The sequence below is a fragment of the Lithobates pipiens genome, unplaced genomic scaffold, assembly GCF_037356315.1.
Source record: "Lithobates pipiens isolate NorthernLeopardFrog02 unplaced genomic scaffold, aLitPip1_a1.2 Scaffold_18, whole genome shotgun sequence".
Taxonomy (NCBI): domain Eukaryota; kingdom Metazoa; phylum Chordata; class Amphibia; order Anura; family Ranidae; genus Lithobates; species Lithobates pipiens.
In genome coordinates this window covers 601,824,262-601,841,910 of record NW_027507758.1, presented here as the reverse complement: position 1 = coordinate 601,841,910, position 17,649 = coordinate 601,824,262, and the positions used below count along the sequence as shown (strand labels likewise).

General features: G+C 43.7%; 1 protein-coding gene across 6 annotated transcripts in view; it reads left to right on the top strand.

Annotated features, from left to right (window-relative positions):
• NCOA1 (nuclear receptor coactivator 1) overlaps positions 1–17,649 on the top strand; it is a 620,070-nt gene that overhangs the window by 458,701 nt on the left and 143,720 nt on the right. For all 6 annotated transcript variants that reach the window (XM_077489247.1, XM_077489251.1, XM_077489250.1 and 3 more), the window contains one exon: positions 3,358–3,524. In XM_077489247.1, coding sequence (XP_077345373.1) covers positions 3,358–3,524 — 167 coding nt within the window. The remainder of the gene's footprint in view (positions 1–3,357; positions 3,525–17,649) is intronic.

Below are 17,649 nucleotides of genomic sequence, written 5' to 3'. Positions count from 1 at the left end.
CCACACATACTCTTTCACTCCCCTGATACAGTTGCTCTGAGCTCAGCATTTGAGAGCTCACTCCTGTGATGGTGGAGGTGAGCAGTGATTACTAGGCCTCACTTAGCAACGTCATGGGAGTATTCCAGTCAGCCTTCATAAGGTATGTAAGAGGCCTACACCTATAGCAAGGGTATCATTCATCTTTAGTCAGAGCTGCACAGTTTGTTTTACGCCACAGACACCCCTTATCTGCATAGGCAGTTTTTTTGTAAAGGTGAGCTATCATTTTAAAGCAAGAACTTCAGCCAATAAATCAACGTTCTTCCTTCTGGCTCCTCCCCCACATATGGATAAAAATGCAAATTTTTTTTTAAAGTTCTCTTATTTTTTAATAGGCCAACCCCCCCAACAACCACCCCATAATACATATGCTCCAAAGTAGCACCTGCATCTTTTTTGGAGACCAACATTGGTACATTTTTGGGGCATACGTCACACAAAACAACACGTGTGTAAAATGTGCAAAAAAACCATGATGTGGCAGCGTTGCTAGATGTGAATGGAGTCTTAATATGGCATGCATCAAAATGCTTAGTCAATTTGTGCGCTTGGGGTGCCATTAAAATAATTGGCACCCAAATGCGCGTTGCGAGTGCCACCTACACTCCGCTAATGGAGTGCCACCTACACTCCATTAGCTGCAGTGGAAGGCAAGTGAGACATTAGGGGTCTCAAAGGTCCCTAATGTCTCTAAAACTCAATCCACTAGGGAAATGGAAAATGGTGAGGGACACCTTGGGTATCTCAGAAACCCGGTGCTCCCCACCATTCATCATTTCCCTAGTGGATTGTGTTTTATACATAATTTGAGGTTGATACCCATTATTGTGATTTTGGCCAGATTTGGAATATTCATATATAGTCCCTAATATCTCATAAAAGAGAACCTGTCACAAATAATTTTTACACGGGGGGGGGACACTTTTTGTCCCTACTGTGATATAAACAAATTTTTAGTGAAAGAAAAAAAAGCGTAAACAGAAAATATAGGGCACCAAAGTTTGTTGTGGTTTTTGCGCACGCATGCATGCATGCAAATGTACTGCTTCACATGTTGGGTATCTATTTACTCGGCACTACCTTGTCTTTTATATTTTACCCAAAAATCGGGTAATCGATTACGTTTTGTGTGCCCCTAAAATGAACCTTAGGCCGCGTACACACGGGCGGATTGTCTGCCCAACTAAGTTCGTCAGACAATCCGACAGACAGTCCGTTCAAAATTTGCATGAACAGACTTGACCACACACGATGAACAGACAGTCCGCTGAAAGCGTGCGTGATGACGTGTACAGCACGTACGACGGGACTAGAAAAACGACGTCCTATACACTGCAATGCAACCTTCGGCCGTGTAAATCCTTTCTGAGCATGCGCCATACTTAGTCCGTCCAACTTGCCTACACACGAGCGGACTGTCCGCTGAAACCAAGTTTGGACGGACAAAACCAAGTTTGAACGGACTGTCTTACGGAAATTCCGTAAGACTTTGTTCGTCAGATTGTCCGCTGAAAAAGTCCGCTGAAGCCCACACATGAGCGGATTGTCCGCTGAAACACGGTTCAGCGGACTAAGTTGGACAGACAATCCGCCCGTGTGTACGCGGCCCTAGTGGAATTTGATAAACCATTGAGCAAATATTGTGTGGCATAAAAATATGGAACTACTACAATTTTATTCTTCAGGGTGTCTGCTGGCACTTAACCAATCTTTAACTAATCTTCAGGCCTAAAAATATACGGTATATTTTTTTTTTTTAACATGTGCAAAAAAACGCAAAAAGCGATTTAGGCAGCAAAAGAGTTAAAGTCATGGCTGGCGGCACACACTGGCATACCGGTTGTGGGAGATTCATAGTAAACAAGCTTCCATGATTAACATCTGCAATGTGCATGGGGTCAACAGGGAGGAGGTCATGGCCGCTGCCTGTTGTGTGCAGACCGTGATTTATAGAGTATGAAGTCACTGCGCTCTTTCCACCCTCTGCACTCCAGAATTATGTCCTGATGGCTCCCTATACCAAGCTTCCCAATTCCCCCTCTAAGTGCCCCTTCCCCTGACCGCCCATTAACTCTGCAGAAATCTGTTAAAACACAACTTTATGTTCATTAATACGTCATTAAAAGTTTATTTTTTATTCTCAAACTTCGCAAGCACCTGAATCTGTCCTGGGGTCAGCCTCTGCCAATCCCTGCACAGCAGAGCTTAGACTAGAGAAGGAGTAGCAGAACATGGAGCCAATTAGTTGTGATCATGTGCTAAGAAGGAACATGTTGACAGAAGAAGAGAGCAAAGTGACAGAAAGATGAGCTTAAGGGTCTGCTGCTTCTCTTTCACTGTCCAGTCATAGACTAGGGGAGGGACAAGACCTGTATGTATTATTGAACTGCAGTAGGTAAAAATCTCCTACCCTGCCTGATAGAGCTATGCAGTGTGGCGGAGCGCAGTACCCTGCATAGAAGCAATACTGGTAAGGTGCATTACTGGTGGCAGCATAACCCAATAAAGGAACGCTACTGGTAGCAGCATAGCCCAATATCCTGTAAAGGAATGCTACTGGTACCAGCATAGTCCAATATCTTACAAAAGAACAGTACTGGTACCAGCATAGCCCAATATCCTACAAAGGAACAGTACTGGTACCAACATAGACCAATATCCTGTAAAGGAACACTACTGGTGCCAGCATAGCCCAATATCATGCAAAGGAACAGTACTGGTATGAGCATAGACCAATATCTTGTAAAGGAACACTATTGGTACCATCATAGCCCAATATCTTGTAAAGGAACACTACTGGTACCATCATAGCCCAATATCTTGTAAAGGAAGACTACTGGTACCGTCATAGCCCAATAACTTGTAAAGGAACACTACTGGTACACTCATAGCCCAATATCTTGTAAAGGAAGACTACTGGTGCCATCATAGCCCAATAGCTTGTAAAGGAAGACTACTGGTGCCATCATAGCCCAATATCTTGTAAAGGAAGACTACTGGTACCATCATAGCCCAATAGCTTGTAAAGGAACACTACTGGTATCATCATAGCCCAATATCTTGTAAAGGAAGACTACTGGTATCATCATAGCCCAATATCTTGTAAAGGAAGACTACTGGTACCATCATAGCCCAATATCTTGTACAGGAACACTACTGGTACTATCATAACCCAGTATCCGCACACATGGAAGTGTGATGATTTTCTTTGCACTTATTTAATCAATCAAGAAATGTTAAGTAAATCGGGGTGATGGGCAGCCATTACTAAGCTTCAAATGTAATGCGTTCCTATTTCTGTTTCACTCCCTGCAGCAATGAGAAGCGCCGGCGAGAGCAAGAAAACAAATACCTGGAGGAACTGGCTGAGCTTCTCTCGGCAAATATCGGAGATATAGACAGCTTTAGCGGCAAAACGGACAAATGCAAAATCCTAATCAAGAGGATGGACCAGATCCAGCAGCTGAAGAAGAAGAAGCAGGGTGAGTTATCTATGCAATGGAAATTGGGCTGGGGGGAAATGTTTAAATGTCAGCCTTTTTTTGGGTGGAATTAATAGTGATAACAATGTAGCCTATCCCTTCACTGGAGACAAGTGACATCACTGAGAATGTAGCCTATCCCTTCACTAGAGACCAGTGACATCACTGAGAATGTAGCCTATCCCTTCACTAGAGACCAGTGGCATCACTGAGAATGTAGCCTATCCATTCACTAGAGACCGGTGACATCACTGTGAAAGCAGCCTATCCATTCACTAGAATCTGGTGACATCACTGAGAATGCAGCCTATCCATTCACTAGAGACCAGTGACATCACTGAGAAGGCAGCCATACCTTCGAATCCCTAGGGAAAGTATAGTTTTTCATTTCTGGCCAAGGAATCGTTGTCTTCATATTGTGTAAATTTCTATGTATTGTAATATTTGTAACTTTTTGCTTCTGGCGAAGGAAAGAAATCCTTCCTTCCAAGCATCCCCTTGGTCTTACAATGCTGAATACAGGGCAATGATATCCTTGGTGTGGATGTTTGTAGATTGGACAATGTGCATCATGGAAATGCAATCCTCTATAGCCATCACTGTCCTCTTATGTCTGGTTAGTAGGACAGGTCGGCATGCCATAGGCTAGTTATGGCAAACCTTGGCACCCCAGATGTTTTGGAACTACATTTCCCAAGATGCTCGTGCACTCTGCAGTGTAGTTGAGCATCGGGGGAAATGTAGTTCCAAAACATCTGGGGTGCCAAGGTTCACCATTACTGCCATAGGCAATGGTACCATGTGATAATAGTGACTGTTGGTGGTAGTGAATGGTCAATGTGATTTACAATACAGCTCAGGGTGCAGGAGGAGCGGAGCAGGTTGTCTGTCCAGGATTGACACTGTAGTGCAGTAGATAGGTTTTTGCTGATGGACTTTCTGGTTGGTATGGTTCTCAGGTCTTTTATCATTTCCTTTAATAATAATGCCAATGGAGTACATTGTGTACTATATGTCATATTTAGATCTCTTTAAGAAATAAAAGCTACAATTTTTATTGTGTACAGAAATGCATTAAGAGGTGTTTTTTTTTTTTTCTTTGGTACATAAATAGGATGAAAAAAAATATAGTTCAACTAAAATAAAATAAAAATAGAATAAAGACATAGAAAAACCTCTATATACACAACACTATACCCACAGTTAATCCAGAGGAAGGCAAAATAAAATCCCTACCAACCAATTGCTCCAGTGGGGCAAACAAAAGTTGCACCCTGTTCCCACAGGAGGCAGTCGGATGTTCCCTGGATCTCCAGTCTCTGATGGGTTGTTTTTTTTTTCTAGAAGAGTCTATCTAGTCAGCTGTCCAGAACTAGCTCCTGAGGGAGTCTATTCCACATTTTCACAGCCCTTACTGTGAAGGGCCTTTCCGTATGTGGAAAAAAAAAAAAGGCTGTAAAAAAAATGATTTAATTAATAATAAATAAAAAAAAATACAATAAAAAATAAGCTAGATCAGAGGTTGATCTAAGTTGGTATTCATGCCAGGCTTAGCATTAACATTTATTAAAAAACTTAAAAAAAAGTTATACTTATATGTATTAATAATAATAATATATATTATTATTATTATTATTATTATTATTATTATTATTATTATTATTATTATTAATAATAATAATAATAATATGTTTAATAATAATAACAATAATAATATATTATATAGATAGAGAGATAGATAATCAGGATTTATTTATTTATTAATATATACATATGCTGTATAAATATATAACTGACTGGTTTATTTGCTATCCCTATACAAAATATGTGCCAAAAAGTATAATGGCAAAGTAACTACGTCCTATGATCATTATAAAGGATTTTTGAGGAGGTTACCGTGGACTTAAATGACACTGTGTAAGAACTTCAACACATAAATATAAAAAAATATATATATTTTTTATTTTTACAATTTCAATAAAACACATGTAAAACAAGAGCAATAAGGCACTAAAACAGCTCTCTAGTAACTAGACAATGTTACAGTGATGGCAAAAGGCTAATACTTATAATCTATCATATAGCATATATCCAGATCTTCTTGACATGTTTCGCGGAAGGGTCCGCTTCATCAGGAGTTTTAGAGAGCAGGCATATGTATCTATAAGTAAATAACAACAATTATAACAAAACACGAAGAGAGAATATTAAAATAATGTGTTTTAGTCATAGAGAACCACAAAGGCCGTGTGAGATCTTATTTATTTACTATCTCTGTACAAATGATGAAAATGCGATCGGGCGAGCTGATGTCTTTTTTGGCTCTGTAAAGATGCACCTCTTTTTAGTCTAGGGGATAATAGCAGCATCCGCAACATTTTCTATCTATAGATAACGGGTGGGGGGGAAGACGATCAATTAACATAAAAATATATATAGAAAATACATATAAATCATTAAAAATGTTTAAAAAAAAAAAAAAAAAGAAGGATATTATAATATATATCAATATATCTATCTATCTATCTAATTGGAATTTATAATTACATGTATAAATATATAACTGACTTATTTATTTACTATATTCCGTACAAATTATGAAAATGCGATCTGCCAAAGTGATGTAATTTTTTGGCGCTGTAAAGTTGCTCCATTTCCTGAGCTAGGGGATAACAGTGACACTGCTGCTCTGGTGTTAAAATATATATATATATAAAATCAAGGAATAAATTAATTTAATTAATTTAATTACATTTAATTAATGTATTAATTTATTTGAAATTATAAATACATGTATAAATATATAATGACTTATTTATTTACTATTTCTGTACACATGATGAACGTGTGCGGTGCGGGCTCGGTCATGTAATTTGTTGGTGCTGTAAATTCGCCCCTCTTTGCGGCCTCAGGACGTTGCCGGCGATGTGTTTGACCGCAGACCAGCGTGGGTTGCAGCTGTCAGATTGCACGGAGCAGAACATCTGGGGTTAGCCTTGGCACAGACGCAGCGAGCGAAGCTGGCGCGATGCACCAGGAAGGATTGGATTTCTGACCGGGGTAGCGTGGAAGTGCGCGGTGCTGTTCCTGTTTTCTCTCTGTGAGCTTCTGTTTGTTGCCAGGCCGGATTATTTTATTAATGAGAAGCAGCGAGGGCGAGATGGTCTTTCTGTACACAAGGTGAAGCTTTTCCAAGCTTTGCGCGTGCAATGCCCGGCCCGTTAAAAATTCTATAATGAAAGTCGCCACAGCTGGCCTGCTCTTGGCCGACGTCCATCCTTCCAAAAAATAAAAAATAAAAATGATTTACTCTCGGCCCCTTGACATCAGGATCTGGCCGTGGGGCTTCAAGATGGCCGACTCCTGACCTTCTGCTGTATCTGTGCCTGCATATGGCTGAGCTTGTGCTAATGTCACCCAATGGCACACCTTGCAGATCTCCGGGGTGGGGGTGGCTTAAAGTCACTCTGACTTGGAAATGTTGCATTTAAACATTTAAAGTGTATGTAATCCTCCTACAATGAACATCTCGTATTTGCCCCCTTTAGATCTGTTACATATTTCATTCAAAGCATTTTGTTATATCTGTCCGTTAAGTGGAAAAATTCCTGTGCTGTATTCTTGAAATGACTTACTCCGATTTCATTGCACGCTGTGAGCTTCTCACAATGTGTATTAGAAAGTGCAAAAATTCAGATGCAGCCCTCCTCATTTCCTGGATGGAGGACGTAGAGCATCATCCATGGGTGCTCAACCTGTGGCCCTCCAGCTGTTGCAGAACTACAATTCCCATCATGCCGCTGCCTTTGGGAGTCACACTTTTAACTATCTGCCTTGCAGTGGCTCATGGGACTTGTAGTCCCGTTAGCAGCTGGAGGACCACAGGTTGAGGACCCATAAGGCCTTTCCTTCCCAGCCTGACTCTCCCTGGCCCACCACTTTCATTCATGAGATTTGAGTTCTTTCCATCATGGAGACTCATTATCATATGTGGGCGTTACCTAAGGCATGCAAGCAATCTGTCAAGGAACGCCCACTCTTCCTGAAACCCACACATCAAGGCATTATTGTATTTGCATAACCCCTCCCACTGCTCTTGGGCTCCCGAGAGGAGTACTGAGGCAGGGTGCTGTGATGTCCTTCAGGAATCTATGTACTGCACCCTGCTGGCTACTCCCATAAGGATGACCATTGCATAGAGAAGCACCAAGGCCCAGTGATATCACTACACATCAAAGGAAGTTTCATTGTCCCCCTGGGTTGACTTAATCTAGAATTGAAGCAGCATACTGTAATATTCAAATCCAGGTACGACTTTATTCCATTGACAAACGGTTTACAAAACCAACGGGTTTCAGCAATAACTCTGCCTCCTTCATCAGGGCTTGCAGAAATTAAGGTATGCAAAATCAAAGATCAATGTATAGTTGGCTGCCTTGCAACCTACATCCAACTATACATTGATTATTTTATTCCTCATACATTGCTACAGCCCCCAAAACACATTGGCTTTGTATACCAATTATCATCAGCATAAACTTGTGTCTGAACATTATTGTGTGGCACGTCAATTATAGATTCACACACACACTATATTACCAAAAAGTATTGGGACACCTGCCTTTACAACAGTGATGGTGAACCTTGGCACCCCAGATGTTTTGGAACTACATTTCCCATGATGCTCTGGCACTCTGCAGTGTAGTGGAGCATCATGGGAAATGTAGTTCCAAAACATCTGGGGTGCCAAGGTTCGCCATCACTGCTTTACACGCACATGAACCTTAATAGAATCCCAGTCTTAGTCCGTAGGGTTCAATATTGAGTTGGTCCACCCTTTGCAGCTATAACAGCTTCAACTCTTCTGGGAAGGCTGTCCACAAGGGTTAGGAGTGTGTCTATGGGAATGTTTGACCATTCTTCCAGAAGTGCATTTACGAGGTCAGCCACTGATGTGGACTTGAAGGCCTGGCTCACAGTCTCGCTCTAATTCATCCCAGTCAAGTCCCTCCACCCCAAACTCGCTCATCCATGTCCAGGGGCGGACTGACCATTCGGCCACTCGGGCACTGCCCGAGGGCCCTGGGCCACTAGGGGGCCCCATCAGGGTTGCCAGCCTCAGTAAAACCAGGAACAGTATGGAAAAATCTTTTCTTTTTTTTTTTTTTCTTTTTTTTTTTACATCTGTCTCTGAAATGTCCCTTACCGACATCCTTTTGGTCTAAAAATCCTGACATTATAGCTGCCCCACTTCTCCAGTACCTTCTCAGCCAATAGAAACATGTCTGTGTATACTGTGTGTACATGTATGTGTATACTGTGTGATTGGATTCTTGGATTCTGTGTGTGTGTATACTGTGTGGCCCTATAATCTCTGATTGCCTGGGGGCCCCATAATCTCCTATTGCCCGGGGGCCCCATGAGTTGTCAGTCCGCCCCTGTCCATGTCTTTACGGACCATGCTAAGTGCACTGGTCCAAATCATTTGGATGGAGGGGGGATTATGGTGTGGGGTTGTTTTTCAGGGGTTTGGCTTGGCCCCTTAGTTCCAGTGAAGGGAACTCTTAAGGCGTCAGCATGCCAAGACATTTTGTACAATTTCATGCTCCCAACTTTCTGGCAACAGTTTGGGGATGGCCCCTTCCTGTTCCAACATGACTGCGCACCAGTGCGCAAAGCAAGGTCCATAAAGACATGGATGAGCGAGTTCGGGTTGGAGGGACTTGACTGTCCTGACCTCACCCCAATAGAACACTTTTGGGATGAATTAGAGCGGAGACTGTGAGCCAGGCCTTCTTGTCCAACATCAGTGCCTGGCCTTGCAAATACGCTTCTGGGAGAATTGTCAAACATTCCCATCAACACACTCCTAAACCTTGTGGACAACCTTCTCAGAAGAGTTGAAGCACTTATAGCTTCAAAGGGTGGTCCAACTCAATATTGAACCCTACAGGCTAAGACTGGGATGCCACTTAGGTTCATGTGCGTGTAGAGGCAGGCGTTCCAATACTTTTGGTATTATAGTGTACTTGTAAAAGAAGACTATGAGCTCGTTCACAGATGAGGTTGGGGGAAGCAAAACCCCATGGCTGAGCTGTACTTTTAGCAGGGGCTGGGGGTGTACACATGCCACAGCCTTTGTGGCCAGGACAAGAATTATTCCCCCTGTCACTTTCATTGACAGGGCAATAAGGCCGTTCTGAAAGAGCCCCGTAACCTCAAGCAATGCACATGGTTGCGGTGTACTGGTGCAAGCATCAAAGAGTTAAAGCAGGAGGTGAGGAGGCACCTCCTCGCCACCTGTCAAATGTTCTCTGAAGAGCATGTAAATGAGCCCTATGAACACAGACCGTTCACTGCTTCCACCAAAGCTCTGCTACTTCCCTGAGAACCTTTCATGGGGAGCCCTCAGAGAAACCAACACTTCCGGGCGTGTCGATCATCTGGGTCTCCTGCAGCTCTCAATGGTTCCTTCTGCTGACCTCCACATCACTACAGGAAACAGTAAAGTTTTGGAGGTCAACCACTGAACCACTGAACACTGGCAGGAGAGGGAACCAGAAGATCGACACTCCTGGAAATGGTCTTCACATGAAGATTTCTGAAGACCAGAGGGGTGTACTGCCAGTGTTGCCATTGGGGAAAGGTAGGTATCCCCATGCCCTTTTAGCACAAACCCCTCAAATCCACCCTCCTAGCACAAACCAAATTCCCCCATCTCCCCTCCTAACACAAATTTCCCCCAAATCAACACTTCTAGCACCCCCGAAAACTTCCCCTCCTAGCTAATCCCCCTTAAATTCCCCCCCCCCAGATCTGCACTTACGCCCACCACTCCCAAAATCCCCCTTCTAGCACAAATACCCCTCAATCATCCCTGCTAGCACAAGAATAAAAATCCCCTCCTAGCACAAACCCCCAAACAAATACCCCCTCCTAGCACAAATCAAATACGCCCCTCCCCCTCTCAGCACAAATCCCCCCCCCCCCCCCCCCAATTAACCACTTCTAGCACCCCGTCCCCCAAATTTCCCCTTCTAGAACTATTCCTACCCCTACTGCCGCCCTCTCCCAACACAAATCCCCCCCCCCCCCCAATCTCCCACTTCTCATGACACCACAGTGCCCAGGGCAGGGGCTCTTCCTGTCCCAGCCCTGATATATGCAATCAAGGAACCTGCCTCTTGCAGGATAAATTTTTTTGTTACGTGAAAATACAGTTAAAAAAAAAATTGGCAAAGGACGTACGGCAGTAGAATTGGTGCATGATTTAGTAGATGGAGGCCGCAATCTCTAAGCTCACACCTGTGCTGCATTCTCATTCTGGACTCGGGCCGCTCACTGGGGGTTATTTGTGTCCAGGTTACTCCAGACACTCGTAAGGAATCTCTCCTTTTCTTCTGGCATGAATGGACAGGGATTATACTGTATTCACTTGTACTATGAGCTGCTCTCCCTTTCTTGCCAGCTCTGCGAGGCAGGAAGAGCCGCATGAGGTTGTGTAGCATTGTGCAGCTTACGCTCTGGCTGGGAAAAGGGCCCAAAGAGAGGAGCAGCCAGGCATTGTTCAATGTCATTAGAGAGTAGCCAACCGCAGGATCTGCTGTCACCACGTCCCCGTTTTTTCCCCTTTCCTCTTTCTATGACATCAACATCTTTTAAACTTCAAAGAAAAAGAAAAAAAAGTACAGTAACCTCCAAGGCCAAAAGGGTCAATCTGCCTAAAATTTCTGTTTTTTGGTAGAAGCTAGAGTGTTAACCCCTTGACGGTTCCTTCTACGGGACTCAAATGCTGAGATCTCTGCTTTAAATCGGCACACTTGATGTGCCCATTATGAACAGCACCCACCATCCTGTTTTGGCTTTTACAGATTTTATATTATGGAAAATGTAATGGGAGAAGCTAGAATACACAAAGGTGGGCAAGAAAAAACAAGTAGACAGGAACAGAGTTGAGAATTATGACCAAAGGACCTCATTGTTGGTGTGTCCAAGACATCTAATGCCCCGTACACACGATCAGGCTATCCGGCGGACTTGGTCCGGCGGACCAGAGTCCGCCGGACAATCCGCCCTTGTGTGGGCTCCGGTGGACTTTTTTTCCCAGAAAGAAGTTTTGACTCAAAATTGTCCACCGGACTCGGCAGTTCGGCGGACAATCCACCAGCCTGTGCGCTAATCCGCCGGACTTTTGAAATGAACGGACTTGCCCACACAAGGAGAAAAGTCAGTTCATTTTGAAAGTGGCTCCAGGTAGACGGGACTAGCGAAGGAAGTCAATGTCGCCGCCTCCATCGAGATTGACACCTCACTGACCCTATCACCTGGTATGGACTTAAAGGGGAAGCCCTACGCCGAAAAAAACGTCGCGGGGGTCCCCCCCAAGGTCCATATCAGACCCTTATCCAAGCACGTAGCCTGGCCGGTCAGGAAAGGGGGTGGGGACGAGCCCCCCCCCTCCTGAGCCGTACCAGGCCGTGTGCCCTCAACATGGGGGGTGTGGCCCTCCCACCCCAGAGCACCTTGTCCCCATGATGATAAGGACAAGGGCCTCTGCCTGACTTGTCCGCCGGACCTAGTCAGCCAGAAAAGTCTGGTCACGTGTGGGCAGGTCTACTCGTTCGGAAAGTGCAGCAGACTAAGCCTGCCGGATAGTCCGATCATGTGTACGCAGAATAAGAAGCTAGAGCTGACCAAAGTCCATTTAGAACTAAAATATTTAGTTCTAAAATGGGTCTACCTAGATTTTTCCTTTCAACTGGGAGGATATTAATCCTCAGTTATAGAAGAACTGCTACTATTCCCCATATTGAGGAATAGACTAAGGAACTCAATCATATAATGAGAGGGAAGAACCACTACTATTCACCATATTAAGGAATGGACTTAGGAATTCCTCCCTATTATGAGAATGGAGAACCACTGCTATCCCCCAAATTAAGGAATGGACTAAATAACTCAACCAAATAATGAGAGGGGAGAACCACTGCTATTCACCATATTAGGAATGGACTTAGAAATTCCTCCCTATTATGAGGATGGAGATTGGGGAACCACTACTATTTCCCATTTTATTTATTTTCTCAATAAAAGGTTTATTTTAGAAATGTAAAATTACATTGAGCCCATTTTAAGGAATAGACTAAAGAACCCGTCCATATAATGAGAAATGAGAACGACTATTACCCCTCATAGCAAGGAATGGAAAAAAAACCTCAACAATACAATGAGAATGTAGAACCACTACTATTCCCCATGTTAAGGAATGGATTTAGAAACTTCAGCTTATAATGAGGATGAACAACCACTACTATTCCTCATGTTAAGGAATGGATTTAGGAACTTCAGCTTATAATAAGGATGAAGAACCACTACTATTTCTCATGTTAAGGAACATACTAAAGAATCCAACCATACATTGATAATAGAAAACCACTACCGGCCATATTAACCACCTCAGTACAGTGCAGTTACACCCCCTTCCTGACCAGACCAATTTTCAGCTTTCAGCGCTCTCACACTTTGAATGACAATTACTCAGTCATCCAACACAGTATCCATATGAAACTTGCGTCCTTTTTTCCACACAAATAGAGCTTTCTTTTAGTGGTATTTAATCACTAGTGGGTTTTTTATTTTTTGTGCTATAAATAAAATAAAACGTAAATTTTGTGAAAAAAATGCCTATTTCTTCGTTTCTGTCATAAATTTTTGCTAATTAGTAATTTTTCTTCATAAATTTTGGCCAAAATTTATACTGCTACATATCTTTGGTAAAAATAACCCACATTAGTATATATTATTTGGTCTTTGTGAAAGTTATAGAGTCTACAATCTATGGTGCCAATCACTAAAAATTCATCACTTCTGATCAGGCCTTCAGTACATCAGGTGTATCTCATTTCTTGAGACTCTAACTAGTCAGGAAAGTACAAATACCCCCCAAATGACCCCTTTTTACAAAGTAAACATCCCCAGGTATTAAGTAAGTAGCATGGTGAGTTTTTTTAAGTTGTCATTTTTTCCCACAATTCTTTGCAAAATGAAGATTTTTTATTTTTTTAATTTTTTTTTTACTAAATTGTCATATTATCAGGTTATTTCTCACACACAGCATATGTATACAACAAATTACCCCGCAAAATACATTCTGCTACTCTTCCTGAGTACGGCGATACCACATGTGTGAGACTTTTACACAGCCTGGCCACATACAGAGCACCAACGTCGATGTAGTACCTTCAGACGTTCTACGAGCAAAAATGACGCATCTCATTTCTCAACCACCTATTACACTTTTGAAGTCCCTGGAGTACCAGGACAATGGCATTTCCCATAAAATCACCCCATTTTGGAAAGCTAACACCCCAACGTATAATCTGTGAGGCATAATGAGTCTTTTGAATGGTTAATTTTTTTCCAGAAGTTTTTGGAATATGTGGAAAAAAATTAAAACGCATTTTTTTTTACACAAAATTGTCAATTTATAACATATTTCTAACACATAGCATGTATATAGCAAAAATTACACCCCAAAATACATTCTGCTACTCTTCCCGAGTACGGCGATACCACGTGTGTGAGACTTTTACACAGCCTGGCCACATACAGAGCACTAACATTGATGTAGTACCTTCAGACGTTCTATGAGCAAAAATTACGCATCTCATTTCTCAACCACCTATTACAATTTTGAAGGCCCTGGAGTACCAGCACAATGGAATTTCCCATAAAATTACCCCATTTTGGAAAGCAAACACCCCAACGTATAATCTGTGAGGCATAATGAGTCTTTTGAACGGTTCATTTTTTTCCAGAAGTTTTTGGAATATGTGAAAAAAAATTAAAACGCATTTTTTTTTACACAAAATTGTCAATTTATAAGATATTTCTAACACATTACATGTATATAGCAAAAATTACACCCCAAAATACATTCTGCTACTCCTCCCGAGTATGGCGATACCACATGTGTAGGACTTTTACACAGCCTGGCCACATAGAGAGGCCGAGCATTGAAGTAGTACGTTCAGGCCTTCTAGGAGCATAAATGACACATCTCATTTCATTCCTACCCATCACACTTTTGAAGGTCCTGGACCACCAGGACAGTGAAATTACCCACAAAATGACCCCATTTTGGAAAGTAAACACCCCAACGTATATTCTATGAGACATGGGCTGCAAATAGGTACTCGGGTACTCTGATGGGCTGGAGATAGGTACTCGGGTACTCAGACGGACTGTGACAGGTACTCGGGTATTTAGATGGACTGGAACAGGTACTCGGGTACTCTGATTGCCTGGTGACAGGTACTCGGGTACTCTGATGGCCTGGTGACAGGTACTCGAGTACTCTGATGGCCTGGTGACAGGTACTCGGGTACTCTGATGGCCTGGTGACAGGTACTCGGGTACTCTGATGGCCTGGTGACAGGTACTCGGGTACTCTGATGGCCTGGTGACAGGTACTCGGGTACTCTGATGGCCTGGTGACAGGTACTCGGGTACTCTGATGGCCTGGTGACAGGTACTCGGGTACTCTGATGGCCTGGTGACAAGTACTCGGGTACTCTGATGGCCTGGTGACAGGTACTCTGATGGTTTGGTGACTGGTATTTGGGTACTCTGAAGGGCGGTGACAGGTACTCAGATGAACTGTGACAGGTACTCGGGTACTCAGATGGGCTGTGACAGGTACTCGGTACTCTAATGGACTGTGACAGGTACTCGGTACTCTAATGGACTGTGACAGGTACTCGGTACTCTAATGGACTGTGACAGGTACTCGGGTACCCTGATGGGCCGTGACAGGTACTCGGGTACCCTGATGGGCCGTGACAGGTACTCGGGTACCCTGATGGGCCGTGACAGGTACTCGGGTACTCTGATGTGCCGTGACAAGTACTCGGGTACTCTGATGTGCCGTGACAGGTACTCGGGTACTCTGATGTGCCGTGACAGGTACTCGGGTACTCTGATGTGCCGTGACAGGTACTCGGGTACTCTGATGGGCCGGGACAGGTACTCGGGTACTCTGATGGGCCGGGACAGGTACTCGGGTACTCAGATGAACTGTGACAGGTACTCGGGTACTCAGATGGGCTGGGACAGGTACTCGGGTACTCAGATGGGCTGGGACAGGTACTCGGGTACTCTGATGGGCTGGGACAGGTACTCGGGTACTCTGATGGGCTGGGACAGGTACTCGGGTACTCTGATGGGCTGGGACAGGTACTCTGATGGGCTGGGACAGGTACTCGGGTACTCTGATGGGCTGAGACAGGTACTCGGGTACTCTGATGGGCTGGGACAGGTACTCGGGTACTCTGATGGGCTGACAGGTACTCTGATGGGCTGGGACAGGTACTCGGGTACTCTGATGGGCTGGGACAGGTACTCGGGTACTCAGATGGGCTGTGACAGGTACTCGGGTACTCTGATGGGCTGGGACAGGTACTCTGATGGACTGTGATTGACAGGTACTATGAGGGGTGGTGACAGGTCCTCTTTATTGGGGGGGGGGCAATCAGTATGTTTGGTGTACACTGTATGCGGTAACGAGATGTTACCGCAATCTCCTCCTCACACACGATCGGTGTGTGAGGAGGAGAACCCGGTAACATCCCGTTACCGCGGTTTGTTTACATTTTAGTGATCGGCTGTGAAAGGATCACAGCCGATCACGTGGGTAAACAGCCAGCCAATGGCTGTTTACCAGTGTCGGTGACGAGCAGTGTTCCCGGGGAACACGCCGCCACCGACGTGCACGCGCAGCGCGCTCGCGATCGTGCGCATGCGCCGTGCACGTAGGGGGTGTGACCATCTGTGATCGGCCGTGACTTCATCACGGCCGATCACGTGGTAAACAGCCATAACGAATGGCTGTTCACCCCCTTCGGTGGCGAGCGGTGTCTCCGTGACACGCCGCCACCGAAGAAACAGGGATGCGCGCGCACGATCGCGCGCATCCCTGTTTAAACTGGAGGCCGTCATATGACGGCCTCCCGCCACAATAGCTGCGCCGCCTGGCCGTCATTTGACGGCCGGCGGTCAGCAACTAGTTAAGGAATGGAATTAAGAACTCAGCCATATAATGAGAATGGAGAATAATTACTATTCCCCATATTAAGAAATGGATTTAGAAACTCCACGTTATAATGAGATTGAAGAAACACTATTATTTCCCATGTTAAGGAATAGACTAAAGAACCCAATCATATAATGAGAATGGAAAGCCACTACTACAGTATTTTCCATGTTAAGAAATAGACTAAAGAACCCAAAATATGATGAGAATAGAGAACCACTACTAATCCCCATATTAGGGAATGGACTTAGGAACTTCACCTTATGATGAAAATGGAGAACCATTACTATTCATCCATGTTAAGAAATTGACTTAGGAACTCCACCTTATAATAAGAATGGAGAACCTTTACTATCCCCCATATGACGGAATGGACTAACAAACTCAACCTTAAAAATAAGGATGGAAGAACTTACAATTGATCTCCATGATACTTACCCAACCTTTCTCACAACATGAAGCACCTGGGCCATATTCTTCAAGTCTATGTGCTTCAAAACATCTTATAATAAAACGATACTATATAACTTACCATTGCATTTGTTGGTGGGACTGCCCCGACTTGACTCCATTCCAACTTCTTTGCAGATCTATGAGGATCTGTTCTTTCTTCAGGCATCCCATTCCAGAAGAAGCAAGCTCGGTAGACTTTCACTGGTTAGCGCAGTTAACGGCTATTCACCATTGCGAGAGTTAATGTACTTATGGCTCTGGGGACCTTATTCTTTAATAAGACATATTCTTTAAAAAAAAAAAAAACTTTTTGGCAAGCTTACCCTTTATAATACACTTATTAAGAGACGTAGAAGGTGGTGGGCCAACCACTGGCACTGCTAAGAAGTGTTGCAATGGGGCATTCTGGAATTTTGGAATTCTTGGGGCGCACATGAAGCTTTACAAAGCCATCATGTGCCATCGCATTTTTATTTCTGAGGCCAGTGTAGGTACTTGTGCAGCCTGACAGGTGACTCCCAAATAAAAGTTCAATTTTCATAAAAAATTGATACTGCGTATATAATAGCCATGCCATTGCAC